Here is a 15,488-nt window from a genome sequence, read left to right on the forward strand (position 1 = left end):
ACAAGGAACCTCCACTGGGAGGCCTCGTCGTCTCTATGTTTCGTGTTAATATTTATTTGATCTATTAGGTAAGCGTATTGTTAAGTTATTCTGTAACGGCGTAACAGATACCCTAACTAAAGAATTATTATTAAAATAAAAAATTGTTATAAACTTAACCGTTATAACTTTGTTGACAGATAATCGTATTTTTCTTCATGATATGTTATATAATATACTTTTGAAAAACGTAAAATATCAATTTAATCATACTTTCTATATGATTTTTTTTTCTAAACGCTACACTGCAAATACTTCAGCAGTATAGACACGAGTCCTAAGATGCTATTATGTCTGATCTAGTGTACGACACGTTGTGTCGTGACTATAATCGACGAAAGCGTTCCGAGGAATCGATCCGATGATATTATTATATATATTTAAGTGCGAAATGCGAATCGATAAAAAGAAAGACGACGGCCCTCTTCACTAGCGAAAATAATAATTGAGGTAGCTGTGTACCTACTACCTACCTATAAAACGACGGAAGATTTATAACTACTGTAATGATTAATAAACAACAATGATGTATTGTAGGTACTATAGTCACTAGAGCCTATGTATATAGTAATTATTCTTCGTATATTACCTCTGTAAGTTACGTCACGTATTCGAGCAGAGAACGTATGTATAGTGTCGGTCGTCGATCTTCCCACTCGTATGTTATGTATATAGTAGTAAAATAATTCACTATAATATTGCTGTGTATATTTTTCGATCCATAGCTGTTCGTGATTTTGGCAAAAAAAACGTTCGTTGCTTCTTGCCGCATATTGGACAAACGATTAACTACGACTTTTATTTGCATTTTTAATCCATACTATACCTATACAGTTAGTCGTTATAGTATAAAATAATATTATGATGTGGCGTAATTATAACTCGTTTGGTTGGCTCCTAACCCAACCTGCAGTGTATTTACAGAAAGCACGCGTCCGATAATGCAGTATATTATATACAATAAAAAAGTAATTATTATATCATCATAAATTGCATTTTTAATGTAAACGTATACAAATTTGTTTTCTATATTTTTAAGTCAAATTTCAAACTCAATAATTCCTAAGTTATAATAAGTCGTAAGGTATGTACCTACTTATTCTGTCTTATTAGTTAGGTACTTAGCTACCTGCCTACCTATACCTACCTAGTTATAATTATTTAAAGTTTAGATGAGCGGAGCCACAAATCACAACGGATGGGACTCTACTCCACTAAAGCGACTTAACTTAGTGACAAAACGCATGTACAATACTTGTATACTATACCTATACTGGTTCGAAATTAAAAGCTTATAAGTACACCGAAATCCTAAAAAAAATATTCTGTTTAAGGAACACGAAATTAAAAACATAATATTATGGTATCGTTTTTTTTATAAACTTCAACAATTCATAAGGATAAACATTTTTTTTCAAAAGTAATGTTTAACAAATTCAAGTTGTGTAAAAGATATTGTACCTATATTATTTTTCGATTCACGGAAAACCTGATGAAATAAATTAAAATGAAAATATATATTTTGTTGCGCAGACGATGTACATTAGGTACTTTAATAGGTTTATTGTCCAAGACCTTGATTAGAAGACTTTGGCCAAATTTGTTGTGCAGCATAATATTTAGATACGCGATGCATGATGAACCGCCCATCATATACTGACGTGCTAATGACTGCTGTATATAATATGATGATTGACTTATTAATATATAATATAATGTTCAATCGATATTGCATAATATTATGATCGTTTGATTATACAATTAAAACCAACAATAATAATAGGTAAGAGTGTATTTTTTTAAGACCTGCACTATGTTATCAGTGTTTGTACGATTTATTTTTTCACTGATACAAATATTATTTAAACGCTAATGTTAAACAATAATTTTATCTGCAATAGTAATATAATATATTTATATAAATGAAACAAAACAGTTTTAGAATGAAATATATTCTAAAACCTAAACAACAGTAAACGTTGACATATTTTTTTAGTAAGCAACTTAGGTGGCATATTATATCGCTCAATACTATTGGCATTTCCAAATATATACAATGTCTATTCGTAAGTCGTAACACATTACACATAGCCTGACATAGAAGACATATCTATAACTAGTAATCATTTTATGGAAAACAAATAATAATAATTAAATAAAAACTACGGACATTTTTGCAGGTTTTTTATTTTAAATTATTAATTTTCATGAATCATATTAAATGATTGAATAAGCTAAAAGTAAAGACTAAAGCTATATGTATAGTTAAACAAATTTCATAAACATAAAAAACATATTTTCACCGAATCATAATTATAACAAAGTCCTGTACATGAAAAAATACTTTGCTAGTATATTTAGCCATGGACCTGTCTTCCTCACTTCGGAATTTAGAACAATTCAGAACGATACGATAATAATAATAAGTCTTAGTTTTGTATAAAACGATCAAGATAAACCTTGTTAAATTATAAACGATAAATATATAATATAAATCATTATAAATACATTTTAGGTTAAAGAAAATATTTTAAATGAGCATGATTAATCAGACAAAGCTAGAAATCTGACTAGAGATTAGAGAATATTATGATGTATCTATGTGTAATGGATTATCTGTATACAAAAGTCGGAGTCGTTCGTGTTTTTCCATCGAAGCCAGTAAAATTAATTCCTTAACTCTATTTGTTTTCACTCTATAATATACAACGTTATTACCAGTACGCTGGTTCCGGTCTAAAAACTTTTCAAGATGTAACCATTATACATCTACACTATCTAATCAGAAAATCACATACGCCACATTATAACCCAAGTCACGCGCTCTTTATTGTCATAATCGTCAAACAAAACTACACAATGTATAGCACTGCTGTTTCGTTATATTGAAACCATATTCAGGTATATAACAAACGGACGGAGATGAGAAAAATCATGTTTAGAGCATAATTTTTTGGATAAATCTAATGGTTTTTATTCGACATTGTCTATAGCATATCCGGCCATCATTTTATAGGTACCTACATCATCGAGGGTAACCGGGTAAACGATGATATATTAATATGTAATACATTCGGTGCATACTAATTCAGTCCCATACCTGAACGAGGAAATAAAATGTGTATACTTCTATAGTCCTTCGCGGGTTGAAACAGAAATACCAACACTGTTAAGCACAGTGAATTAGTACATTAACAGAACCTAACCAAAATAAATCATATCAAGACTAAAGAAAACGAAATTAAAGAAAAATGAAGCTATTACAAAGAAAACATAAATCAAAATGTAAATACATAAAAAGTTAGTCACTTAATATTTTCCGATATATGACATTACATTTTTAAAATCATATGCTAAAATATTTTTCGTACAAACACAGTCCTCAGTTAGTAAAAATAGTAAGCAAAAATTTGTTTTTATCAAAGTTTGACAGACTCTGATAGTACTAGAATATATGGACTCAATTAATATTATATTTTTAATTTTAGGGGACTCAATTAGCATGTAGACATTAGGGATGACTCTATTCGTTCTATACCTAAAAGGTTTTATTGGGATTCAATTCATATGCAACCAATACATTAATATTTAATACCACATCAAGTACCTTACAAGTATATTATAAACATCATTAACATTATTTTCCATAATATTTCCAGTAGGTTTGAGTATCGAGTGATGGTTATATATTAGGCAACAGATATATTGGGCTAAAGTGTATAATACCACGAATAAATTTCCCGAATCTGATTCCCCCCCCCCCCACAACCCGTCATTCCCCACTAACGGATGATTGCAACCCCTGAGGCAAAACCTGCAAGGGGGGAGGTTCCCGAATCTGGACCCCCTCCGTTGGGCGTATTTTTCAGAGTATTCACATCTATAATACAACTACATGTGCATCTATAATACCTACGCATGTGTGGTAAAGATTTGCCGACGACTTACCTGAAAGCCAGGGCGAGTTTGCACTCCAGGTATCGGATCATGGAGTTGAGGAACGTGGCGGGCAGGGCGCATAGCAGCCACTTGAACAGCATCAGCCCGAAGTTGGGCACGTCCCGGCGGACGATGAACTTGACCATCTTGCCCTCCATGGTGGCCACGAATATGGACATGAACGTGCGGCATATCAGGGCCACCGTGTGCATGGACAGCAGGCCCACCTCGGGTGTCCAGAAGCCGGGCACCATGAGCCGGAGCAGCTTCTTGAGCTGGATCAGGAACTCGCGGTTGATGCCCGGGCCGGCGGCTCTCGTCCTCTTGCCGGCCGACGATCTCTTGCCGCCCCCGGCCACGACGGCGATGGCCGTGGACCCTTTGGTGTTGTTGTTGTCGTTGGACTCGCCCGACGGCCGCCGCGGCCCGCCGTCGGGTCCTTTGTTGCCCTTGCCACCGTCGGCGCCGCCTCCGCCGCCACCGCACACTTTCAACACGATAGGGTAACCGATCTTGCAGCCGTACAGCAGCACGGCCGCAGCCAGCACGCCCTTGCTAACATTGTCCCGTCGGATTATCCGTCCGTCCAGGTATTTGGATATGACGGCGGGCATGATTTCGGTCACAGTGGTGGTATTGGTGGCGTTGGTGGAGGTGGTGGAGGTGGTGGTAACCTAACCGATGAGTTTGTTGTTACTACGTATAACTGCTTGTGCGCTAGCACGGCAAGAGGTCTATAGTCTATATTTTAGTGTTCTGATGTTATTGTTAAAAGGGTATCGCGACGACTTGTGCGTGTCAAGTCATCTGTGCGACTGCAACGAGCGTATAATATTATAGAGCTGATATTGTGTGCGATGACATCGGTCAGACCTCTGTTCGGCTTCGAAAATATTAAAACAAAACTGAGATAATGACAAGCAGATAACAATATTGTAATAACAACTGATAACACAACGATGCGGCGAACGCGCGCGGCGAGACGTGTAAAAAAAAAACCCGTAAACGCGCGACCGACCAGACTGCGCGCCGGAGTCGACGTTGCTACTGAACGATTCGGTGCGTAGTGTGCTTGTGTGTGTCGCGCGCGCTACCTACTCGCCGCGCCGTCTTTTCCGCTGTGGACGGGCCGGAGGCGGGTGGCGGTGGCGACCGATGCGCGCCCGATACACGGTACGCGCGCGCGCGCGCGCCAACGTCCGTTTTCCACGAACCTTCCTCACCCGTACGTCACAACACCTCGCGCCACACCGCCTCACCACCGCCACGAAATCACCGACCGCGGCTGCCGCCTCACCCATCCCCGCTGCGTCGCGACGCCGTATAAAGAGTCGGTCAACTCGTTTTTTACTAGTAGAGCGGGCGGCGGCGGCGGTGGCGACTCTTCTTTCGCCGCCTCGTTCGTTATTTTATTGTTACGTTTTTCTTTTTTATGTATAAAATAATAATAATATATTAGTACGGATACGACCGCTACGGGAAACGATAATCACGATAGAATTAATATTATGGAAATTTTTTTTTTAATTTTACATTTACTATTCTGTAGTTTGTATTTAGGCTCACATAATAATAAATAGGTATTCATTTACTTGCGATTATAGTACGTATATAGTACTATCGTTGTATACGTACCTGCGAGTAAAAAGTGTATTAATAAATTATTAACTATCTATATTACACTTAAATGCCCATTATCCAGTGGTGTATTTGTGGGGAGGGGGGCACAAAGGTCTCGTGCACCCCCTCTCCCCCCCCACACACACACGCACAATTGGCCGTACCTATGAATAGTGCATTTCATCAAATACCATAATATAGATATTTAGTCTATAATATACCTACCCTGTTTATAAATACAGGTATTATTTTGGTCTCAAAAATATGTTTGTTGTTAATCAAAGCGTACATTTTTTAACAGTTATATAGTGAATTAGTGACTATACATATTTATTTTTCTTTTGCCCCCTCCCACCAAAAAATACGCCCCTGGTTAAGTCTCACGCGTGGGAAATAAGAAGAACCTACGTGGTATTTGTTGTACGTGACTGATATTTATATTTTATATAATAATTATATTAATTATTCTTTTTTATTAATAATACGATATTGTATTTGCTTTTTGGCTTTTGGGCATTATCGACTTTACTGCTACTTATATTTAATATATATTTAGAGGCATCTCATAGCATAACATAATATACTATATAGTGTGTCATACGTCAAAACCATAATGTAATAGGTATAGTAGAATTTTTAAAAATCCCTATATTTCCCCCTCGAGTTCAGAAATAATATGATGAAGAAATAATATGGTGGTGTTGGCAAATTGCCGTCATCACGTTTGAGATTCTGAGCGTATTGATTTTATAATGATGTGTTTTTTTTTTGCCTGTTATCGTTTTTCTCTCAGCCGACTTAATGAATAATATATAATGCAAGGTTCCTCATAATTTGTTATTATAACTTAGTAATATAACTTATATTACTGGAATTAAGAAAAATTGAGCTTATAAATAGACAACAATTTTTTATGACTCTTTGATTTTTGAAGTTCGCTAAAATTCCTAAAATGTTTAATATTTATTTCTAATATTTGAACATTTAGTACAAGGTTACTCATTAGTTGTTATTAGTGGAATTAAAATAAAGGTGAACGTAGTTCTGCACATTTTTTTTTTAGATATATAAATTTCAAATGTAGACGAAACTAGATATTAAACGAAAAATAAGTGTTTTAATTATTTTGTTGTATTTTAAAAATATCATTCATGGGGGCTTAAAACTCACAACTTCTCAGTACCTATATAATTAAATTTTATATACATGATAACATTTTCAAAAAATTTAAACTAATTTATGCTGTTGTGTATTTATACCCCGAACCTATTTACACCATTCAACGATAAGGCTAAACACAAAAGTTAATATAGCGATAATAAATTATATAAATATAATACAGGGTGATTTTTTAAGCATGCTCGCCCCTATTATATCCTTTAAATTCATACAGTTCATTTATTCAAACTCTGATTTTTTAAAATTTTTAAAAATATTTTACCATATTTTCAATTATCATTGGCTTTGGTGTGGATAATCTTCCATATTGTGTTTGACGTGAATTTTGAATCAATTCAAATTATATTCATTGTTCCTCATTGTTAACTATTTTACTACCCAAGTAAAAAATGTTCAGAGGGTGGGGGATTTTCCAAATTTCTCCTTCCGGCTCCCATTTGACTATGTACCTAATTATTTTTTTTGGTCCTCTCCTTTCAGAAATCATGTCTACGCCAAATCACGTCTAATTATGTCAATTAGTGTGTCGAAATGTTGTATATTATATAATTGTCACACAAATTATTTCTGCGGATCAGTCGCTGCCATTGTCACTACCTATATTATGCGAGTCCAATATTTTATGTATTGCATTGCATTTGTAGCAGCAGATAGATAAATGTTCGAAAATAGAAATACCTATAAATTATAGTCAATATTGACGCTTTAGAAAAAGCTATGACTCTAAGGGCCGTTCTTACAATGTCCGGTTAAAGTTAACCGACACTTAACCGGCCGAATTCTGCCGGTAATAAAACCTGTTAGCAGTCGGTTAACGTTAACCGACACTTTTCCGGACATTGGACATATTATACAATATGAAATGATGAATTAAAATCTTGGACAATCGATCAGTTTTTTATTTTTATGTTCATTAATTACAAAAACAATTGTCCTATTTTTTTTTTTTTTATTGAAAAGTTTAACGAAACAAATAAAGAATCAAAGCAATTGAAAAACATCATTAAATATTTAATGAGGCTTTTAACTCATTGTTAAAATTATTTCTTATAACCATTAACCTCCATTACTTTATTGTAAGCATTTAACAGTTATTATATCAATAACAACTACTAACTATACAGATCATTAGATCAATAATCATGTTTAAATTAATTAAATAATGTATATATTTAATACCATTCGAATTTAGAAAGACTGTCAACCGTCTGCATACACATTTTTAAAATGATTATGGCACGTTTGCTCACATTTTGAGAATTGTGAGAAAATCATTTGAACTAGTTGGAAAAAACTAGTTAAAAATTGCAACCAGTTTTAAAAAAAAATATTAGTTTTTTTGATATTTAATTAGTTGTTAATATTTATTTATTGCGTAATATTGTCGATTTGTTATTTGGACAATGGTTACAATTCTTATTTAATTTTTTTATGTGCAAATGGTTTGTTAAATAGTTTTAAAATATATTTAACACTTATAATATTAAATTCTATGTGCAAATAGTTTAATAGTTTATAAATATTCAGGTAAATTTTTTTTTTAAATGGGCGCAAATGTATCAATGTATCATGACTCGAGCGCTCTTCAAAGATGTGTGAGCAAACTGTTCCATTAAGGGAGTTTATTCACCTAATATGGTTAAATTGGTTAAATGCAGGAAGGCGTCATTACATAAGGATACTTTGATTTATTATTTTAGTTATTTTTTCGATGAAACATGCGTATAAGAACCACGCAATAGGTACCTATTGAAAATTGATCAAAGAAAATCACTCGCTCGTTAATAACAATAATGACTATACAAAAAAAATTCATATTATCATTGATTATAATATCTATATACATATATACATAGTGTACATATTGTCATATTAAAATACATGTAAACAATTTGATATATTTAAAAACAAATAATATCTACGCTTTCAATAGTTGTTAGTGAATTCCGTGTTATATGGGTGGAGATCAATAGTACCTATAGTGTAATTTACTATATTATAGTTATGATACAATATGAAAACTTAGCGCTATTATTATGTATCAAATAAATGTATACGAGTAGAAGCAGGCGATAATATCGCAGTATTACTATATTACAATTTATAAATATTTGAGTTGAAAAAAATAATAATAACACAACTTACTGTCCTTGCATGATTTTCTTTACGTCAACCCTCAAATAAATGTTAGTTTACTAAAATATTATTATTTATTAATAAAATATAATAAATTATGGTCCGTAAAAAATTCTGCATGTTATTTTTTTATTGAACATTTTTTAAAAATTTACTTTTTGTACATACCTACCTATGTTATGTTCAAAAAATAATTGAATGTAATAATATTTCGACAAAAAATAATATGTCGAATTTCCTACAAATCTTTATAATAATAATAACCGTTGTTAAAAAATGATCGGGTTAACAACTAAAAACAAAATTTAAATGATATTAGTATAATAAACTAATTAGAAAATTGTCAAACATTTATTAGATACTTAATGTTCTTGTAACTGTTGTGAATTACTAATTAGTCTGATATAAATATTATAATAAGGTATACAATAAACCCCATTACTAATTTATACAGCGGGGAAAAAATGCAGACCTAAGCAGATTGTATAGTACGCCAAATCTACAAGATTTTTTACTGCCAAAAAGACTTGAATGGGCCAGTCATGTATGGCGTGCAGAGGGTAGATTGATTAGACAGGCTCTCATTATCAAGCCAAATAAAAAACGTCCTGTGGGAAGGCCACGTCACCGTTGGATGGATCGAGCAAGAGATGAATTAAAAATATTGAGAAATGGAGCGAGTATTGATGATGCAGAAGATCGAGAAGTTTGGAGAGTTCTGGTGGAAGATCCTGAATGAGGAGTGAAAAGCAAAAACATACAATAAAAAGTATTTCTAAACTATCATACACAAGGTTTTTTATACTTTTAAAGGTTTAAATTTAATTATTGATTATATATTATTATAATTGCAAACGATTAGTGTAAGACAACGACCAAACGTTATTTTAAGGAATTTATAAAATGTCCTGTACTCCTGTGTCAAAGCATAGTCTATATTATAGGGGCCATCCATCCATTCGATAAAGTTATCTATATCTATCTTATTATTTACTACGGGGTATGAAGTCTTAAACAATCGATTCTAAAGAATTAATCAATAGCCACATTTAACTTAGAGTCATCAGCAGTCAGCAGATAACATCCACTTAAAGAACATAGAACACAACACTACTAACAACTAAAAAACAAGATAGGTAATCACTTATCAGAGTACCTGTATATCATACACCAGATGTAGAGTAAACTATCGAATAAAATATCTCCTCATCGGCAGTACATCTTGTGTTATATCTAATATAGTTTTATCTAATGAGTTATATTGCTATAACATCTGAGAGATTAATATAACAAGTCCTAATATTAAAAATATATTGCTCAACTTGTGACCTTGATGAATAATTTTTTGACCAGACATTTTAATAATTAATATAATATTTTATTATATTAAAATACCACTGCCCTACCATAAAAGTACCAAGTACATTCATTCCCATGCAATCTAAAAATACGAACATAGATCAAAACCGGTTTATCGCTTATACGACAATATAATATTATTTTAACTCAATCCAGTAAGAACGATGAAGTCGCACTATATTATAATTATTATAGTTTCTATACACGCACCGCATCAACATATTATTATATTTTGTTTTTCTTCGATACTAAATAGAATGCAAATTGTATGAGCTTATGACTATATTCGAGTTGAAACCAAAAACTTGTCTTAATTGAACGATATTTTGAGTGACGACTTTACAGTTCAGCAATTGTATGTATTTTTTTTCGAAGTTCAAGAACACTGTAATCTAAAATATGAAAGTAGATAGTGGTTATAATGTATATCAAGAAGTCAAGATACTTATCCACCATTACATAAGTGTTTGGCAATTGTTAATTATTATTGTATTCATATTAGAGTTAAACAATGATTTGATGATAATCATGTCTGAATTGATCCGATAATTTAAATATATGGTAAAATTAAACAATTTTAATTATTAATTTAAAGACAAAACATTAATTACATTATGGTCCCTCCATCGCCGTCATGTCAAGATGGCAATGCTTCCAGCTTAGGTCCATTCACAGCGTGAGAGAAAACCTGTACAGTCTGTACAACATCGGCAGATTGGGAAACATCGAAGATAATAATAATTTTTAATATGATATAATATTAATATTATGCGATTGTAAATGGTTATTTACAACTGTGCAGAAGAAATATCAATGTCTTAAGTCATGTTTCCTTTGTTTTGTTAATATGCTCTATTCGCAAAACATTTTTCGAATTCCCATTGCTCAACCTTGACTATTTATATAAAAGTTATTATTTTCGATTAGGTTCTGTTATAGTATAACTGTGGGTTTGTTAATATATACTTTTCATCATCATCGTATTATTAGGTAAGATGGTTTAATTTAACGGGCGGAACTTGTGTAATAGGACTTCATGCAACACCCGATCAAATGCCTATGAGATACAGTGGCGTACATTTAGTGAGGGGCTATTTTTTTTTTAAATTTTACATTTTTACTGTACGTTGCATTAATAGTCTTACAATCGAACAAGTATCTATTTATAAAATATTCGTGGAAATTAAATAAAATAAACCAAGTGAGTGTAAAAAGTAAAATTTTGGCCTCGTGCCCGCATACAACTAATTGTGCTCCGAAGATAACTATTAAAAAAGTCTAATCCTAATTATTGCGGTATGGCCGGTATGGGTTTTTGTACAATACAGTCAAATCCGCTTAATTGGGACACATATCGGGCGGTGACCTATTTATCACCATTATCCAGACTGTCCCGATTAACCGAAGAGTTTTACATACAATACATTCATTCGGGACTATCATTAATGTCCCCATTAAACAGGTGTCCCATTTAAGTGGTGTCCTGAATAAGCGGATTCTACTGTATATCCAAATTTTTGCCCGATTAATATCTATCGTGTTAAAATTTGTCTGAATATATACACTCGATCATAACTCATAAGTAGTGCATACCTATAATATTATCGTTGTATGTTCAATAATAATGACAGTCCACCACCATAATATAAGTATGAAACGTCACATATTATTGTATTAATGTTTTATTGTTCATCATTTTAAGACGTTGTGTCTATTATATAGTATTTTCGTCAATTGTTTAAAACTCACAGTTACACAATAAAAAAATTCGAATTTATAAAAAAAAAATATGACGACAATTCAACAAAACAATAACAGCAATAAAAAATATTTAATCTACCTGCAGTAGTAATAAATAATAATGCTACAGACATTAGGTGTACCTAGATATAAGCAGTAAAATTAAGTTTCATAATATTATGTAATATTAATTTTTATATTTTATATTTTTAATTAGTATGCAGTGTATGCACCCAAACAAACATGGACTGAAATTCACATGTTCACTAAAAAAATCCTAGGCTGCAATTAGTAGGCATTTGCCCTAAAAAGTGCTGGACCGAAATTTGGAAGACATTTTTACTACGTGAATGGAACTATATTGTAGCCATCCAAAGTTTTAAGTGGCTCAAGTTACATGAAAAATGCATGATACGTTTTGGATTGTTAAGATCTGACAAATTATTAAGAGGTTCTTTATGGTATTGTAAGACATTATACTTCACTTATTCCACAGTATGGCACCTTATAATTTAACTGTTTGTTTTATTTTGCTATTTTAACTTATACTTGTTAATTGTTTATTGTGTGTATTAGTTAAAAACCTGTTGTAAACAAGATAACTCCTGGACCTCCATACGAGTTTTAAACTCAGTGAGGCCTAGTAATCTTTTCTGATATTTTTTCTAAATAAATAATAAGTTCTGTGCTGATTACTGCTAGTATAAAAGGAGGGGTATCGCCTATCATACTTCATTATGTACCTACGTCCTGCAGAGGCAGCATATTCCTAAATACACTACTGTGGGTGAGTAGATGATATGTCCAAAAAAATGCGAGTAAAGTATACTGGTCGGGGCTTGTAAAAATCAAAACCTATAATCAATTCAGACTGTATAAGACTAACTTAAACAATATCAAAATAATAATATAATATGCATTTGCTCGTCAAAAATAGATTGCGAGACAGTAATATTTTATTTTTGATCTAAAGACTTCATCAACATTAATATGTCTCATTGTAATAATAAAATAACCATCGATTGTAATAATATTATTTTTTTTATAGTAAATGTGATTCTAAATATACACATGTGGGTCTAAATGATATTATGTCGAATGTCGTAGAAAACATGATGGTTAACAAGAATATAGGTAATACATCGTCAGCATTATGAGATTAGTTTTCGGAAATATAAAATACACATTACAGACTCTGTCCGTAGATAAATTATCGTTATTATAAATTAAGAAAAGTTCCAGGCATTTAATTTTAATTACTTGACATTATTATTTTTATTATTATTATTTATTATTTTTCAATTAATTACTTACACTTAATATTATAATAATATTACTTAATATACTAGTTATACTCGATTTGATTGTTTTTATAATTATTTATTATTAAATAGTAGTTAATTGTTACTACTACTAAACATAATAATAAATATTATTTAATAAGTAAAAAAAAATATTTCCTTGTTTATGTATGAGGGGCCCCCACAATATATTCCGCCCAGGGGCCACCACATACCTAAATATCCGCCCCTGGCTACTTATTTGAGTTATCACACAGACTATACTTACCGCAATCGATTTCGATATAATGATCTACAAGAACGGTGAACATAATTACACAAAGCCCGAACGCGTCAAACATTAAATTTAACACTTATTTACATGTTTTTAACAGTAATATTTATACGACTATACAATTCATGCATCAAACGTGATAAGAAACGAGGCGAGTTATGATCGTGCACAATATTATTATACATTACGTAGTACACACGTAGTAATCACGACGAGAAAAGTCAAGGCTGAGCGATAATAAACCTGGTACTTACGTCATATACCAAATTTTAGATACCTAATGTATAAATAATATAATGTAGTAGGTATATATATAAATAAATTATTGAACACTGCTTATCTTCTACTTAAGTAATGTTTATCATTTGTATTATATGATATTATAATATTGTCATATTTTGTTGTATATATAAACGGAGTAGGTACCCGACATAATATTATTATTAATAATAATATTTATTTATCATACCTACGCCACTCAATGGGTAAACAAAACGGAAACAAACAATGACGAACGGCATATATTTGATAATAGAGTAAATATTGTGTATTTGTATAATAATATATCGTAGATAATACTTCGTAAAATAATATGTTATAGCCAGGAAATAAATATTTGATTAAAATCGTTTTCGATTAAAAAAATAATAAACATTCGGCGTACTCGGGCACCTAACTACTTTGTCATCCATACTTTATTTATTTTTAAGCACGTATAGTACTTACCTAGTATTATAGTACGCTTACTACGTTAATTACATGAACATTTCCGCGTGACGTATTTAAAATTGTTTAATTGTATCCTATATATATATATATAATATACCAACGTTATTTTATATGGGTAGTTAAGTAAACATTGGTAATTTATACGAAAATGGTATTGATATTGAACATTGGCCACACATAGTCTATACCTAAAGGTATTTTTATTTTATTTTATTTTTTATTATTATTTATTTTTCAAGAAAATTATGGTCTCCGCTGAACATGTTTGTTGCGTAGTTCACAATTTGAAGTACAAATTCATTAAATAGGTATTAATACAATAATAATAATACATTATTTTCACATTACTAAAATAAATATTTAGATTCTAGGTATGCCTAGGAACTTGAAAAATTCAAAAAGGACTCATAAGCTCTAAGCGCATTACATTCTATGGTAATTGGTAATCGAATAAATAAAAATAAAAAGATCAAACAAATAATGATGATGATATAAGTTAGTTTGATTATTATTTTCTATAGTAAAGTTATGTCAAATAACTGTATACATTGACCAAAATGAACTTTTGAAAATTCGGCAGATTCAGTTATTTAGTATAGATTGTTAGATTTATATGGTGTATATCTATTGTTGTAAATAATGTGTTGTGTAATGGGTTATTACTTATTACTTATTATTCTACTATTATTATTTATTAGGTATAGTATATTATATATTAATTACTTGCTGTTTGTTTATTTAATATAGGTATTCATAAATTGAACAACCTAACCTAACCAACCTAACCCAACCTAACCTAACCATGGTGTAAAGACCTGAAGTTGGATAGTGTAAAAATAACATTTAAAATTTGCCCTGCGTATGGTAAGGACTAAGGAGTGTAACGCGTGTAATCGTGTAGGACATTTTAAAGCATATGTTTTTTATTGTACTGCCTACAACAGTAGGGACATTCAAAGCACACACATTAAGTGAGAGAGAACCAGAAACAGGTGAGGTACAGTTTACAACAGACAGTTTAAAAACTGATGTGATTGACAATATAAAAACGGTCAGTAATGAAACACTTTCAAAATCAGTGCCGCCACTACCCTGAGATTTATCTTAGAAATAATCATAATGAATATATATCCCTCCCCAACGAAAATTCCAGTCTATGTTACTGCCACCAC

At 31.7% G+C, this 15,488-nt stretch overlaps 1 protein-coding gene across 1 annotated transcript in view; it reads right to left on the reverse strand.

Annotated features, from left to right (window-relative positions):
• LOC132950286 (ATP-binding cassette sub-family D member 1) overlaps nt 1-5,053 on the reverse strand; it is a 61,289-nt gene extending 56,236 nt beyond the window's left edge. The window contains exon 1 of the mRNA XM_061021647.1: nt 3,988-5,053. Coding sequence (XP_060877630.1) covers nt 3,988-4,592 — 605 coding nt within the window. The 5' untranslated portion in view covers nt 4,593-5,053. The remainder of the gene's footprint in view (nt 1-3,987) is intronic.
• Between the last annotated feature and the right edge of the window lie 10,435 nt (nt 5,054-15,488).

Source organism: Metopolophium dirhodum, chromosome 8 (genome assembly GCF_019925205.1).
Source record: "Metopolophium dirhodum isolate CAU chromosome 8, ASM1992520v1, whole genome shotgun sequence".
In the NCBI taxonomy this organism is placed as follows: domain Eukaryota; kingdom Metazoa; phylum Arthropoda; class Insecta; order Hemiptera; family Aphididae; genus Metopolophium; species Metopolophium dirhodum.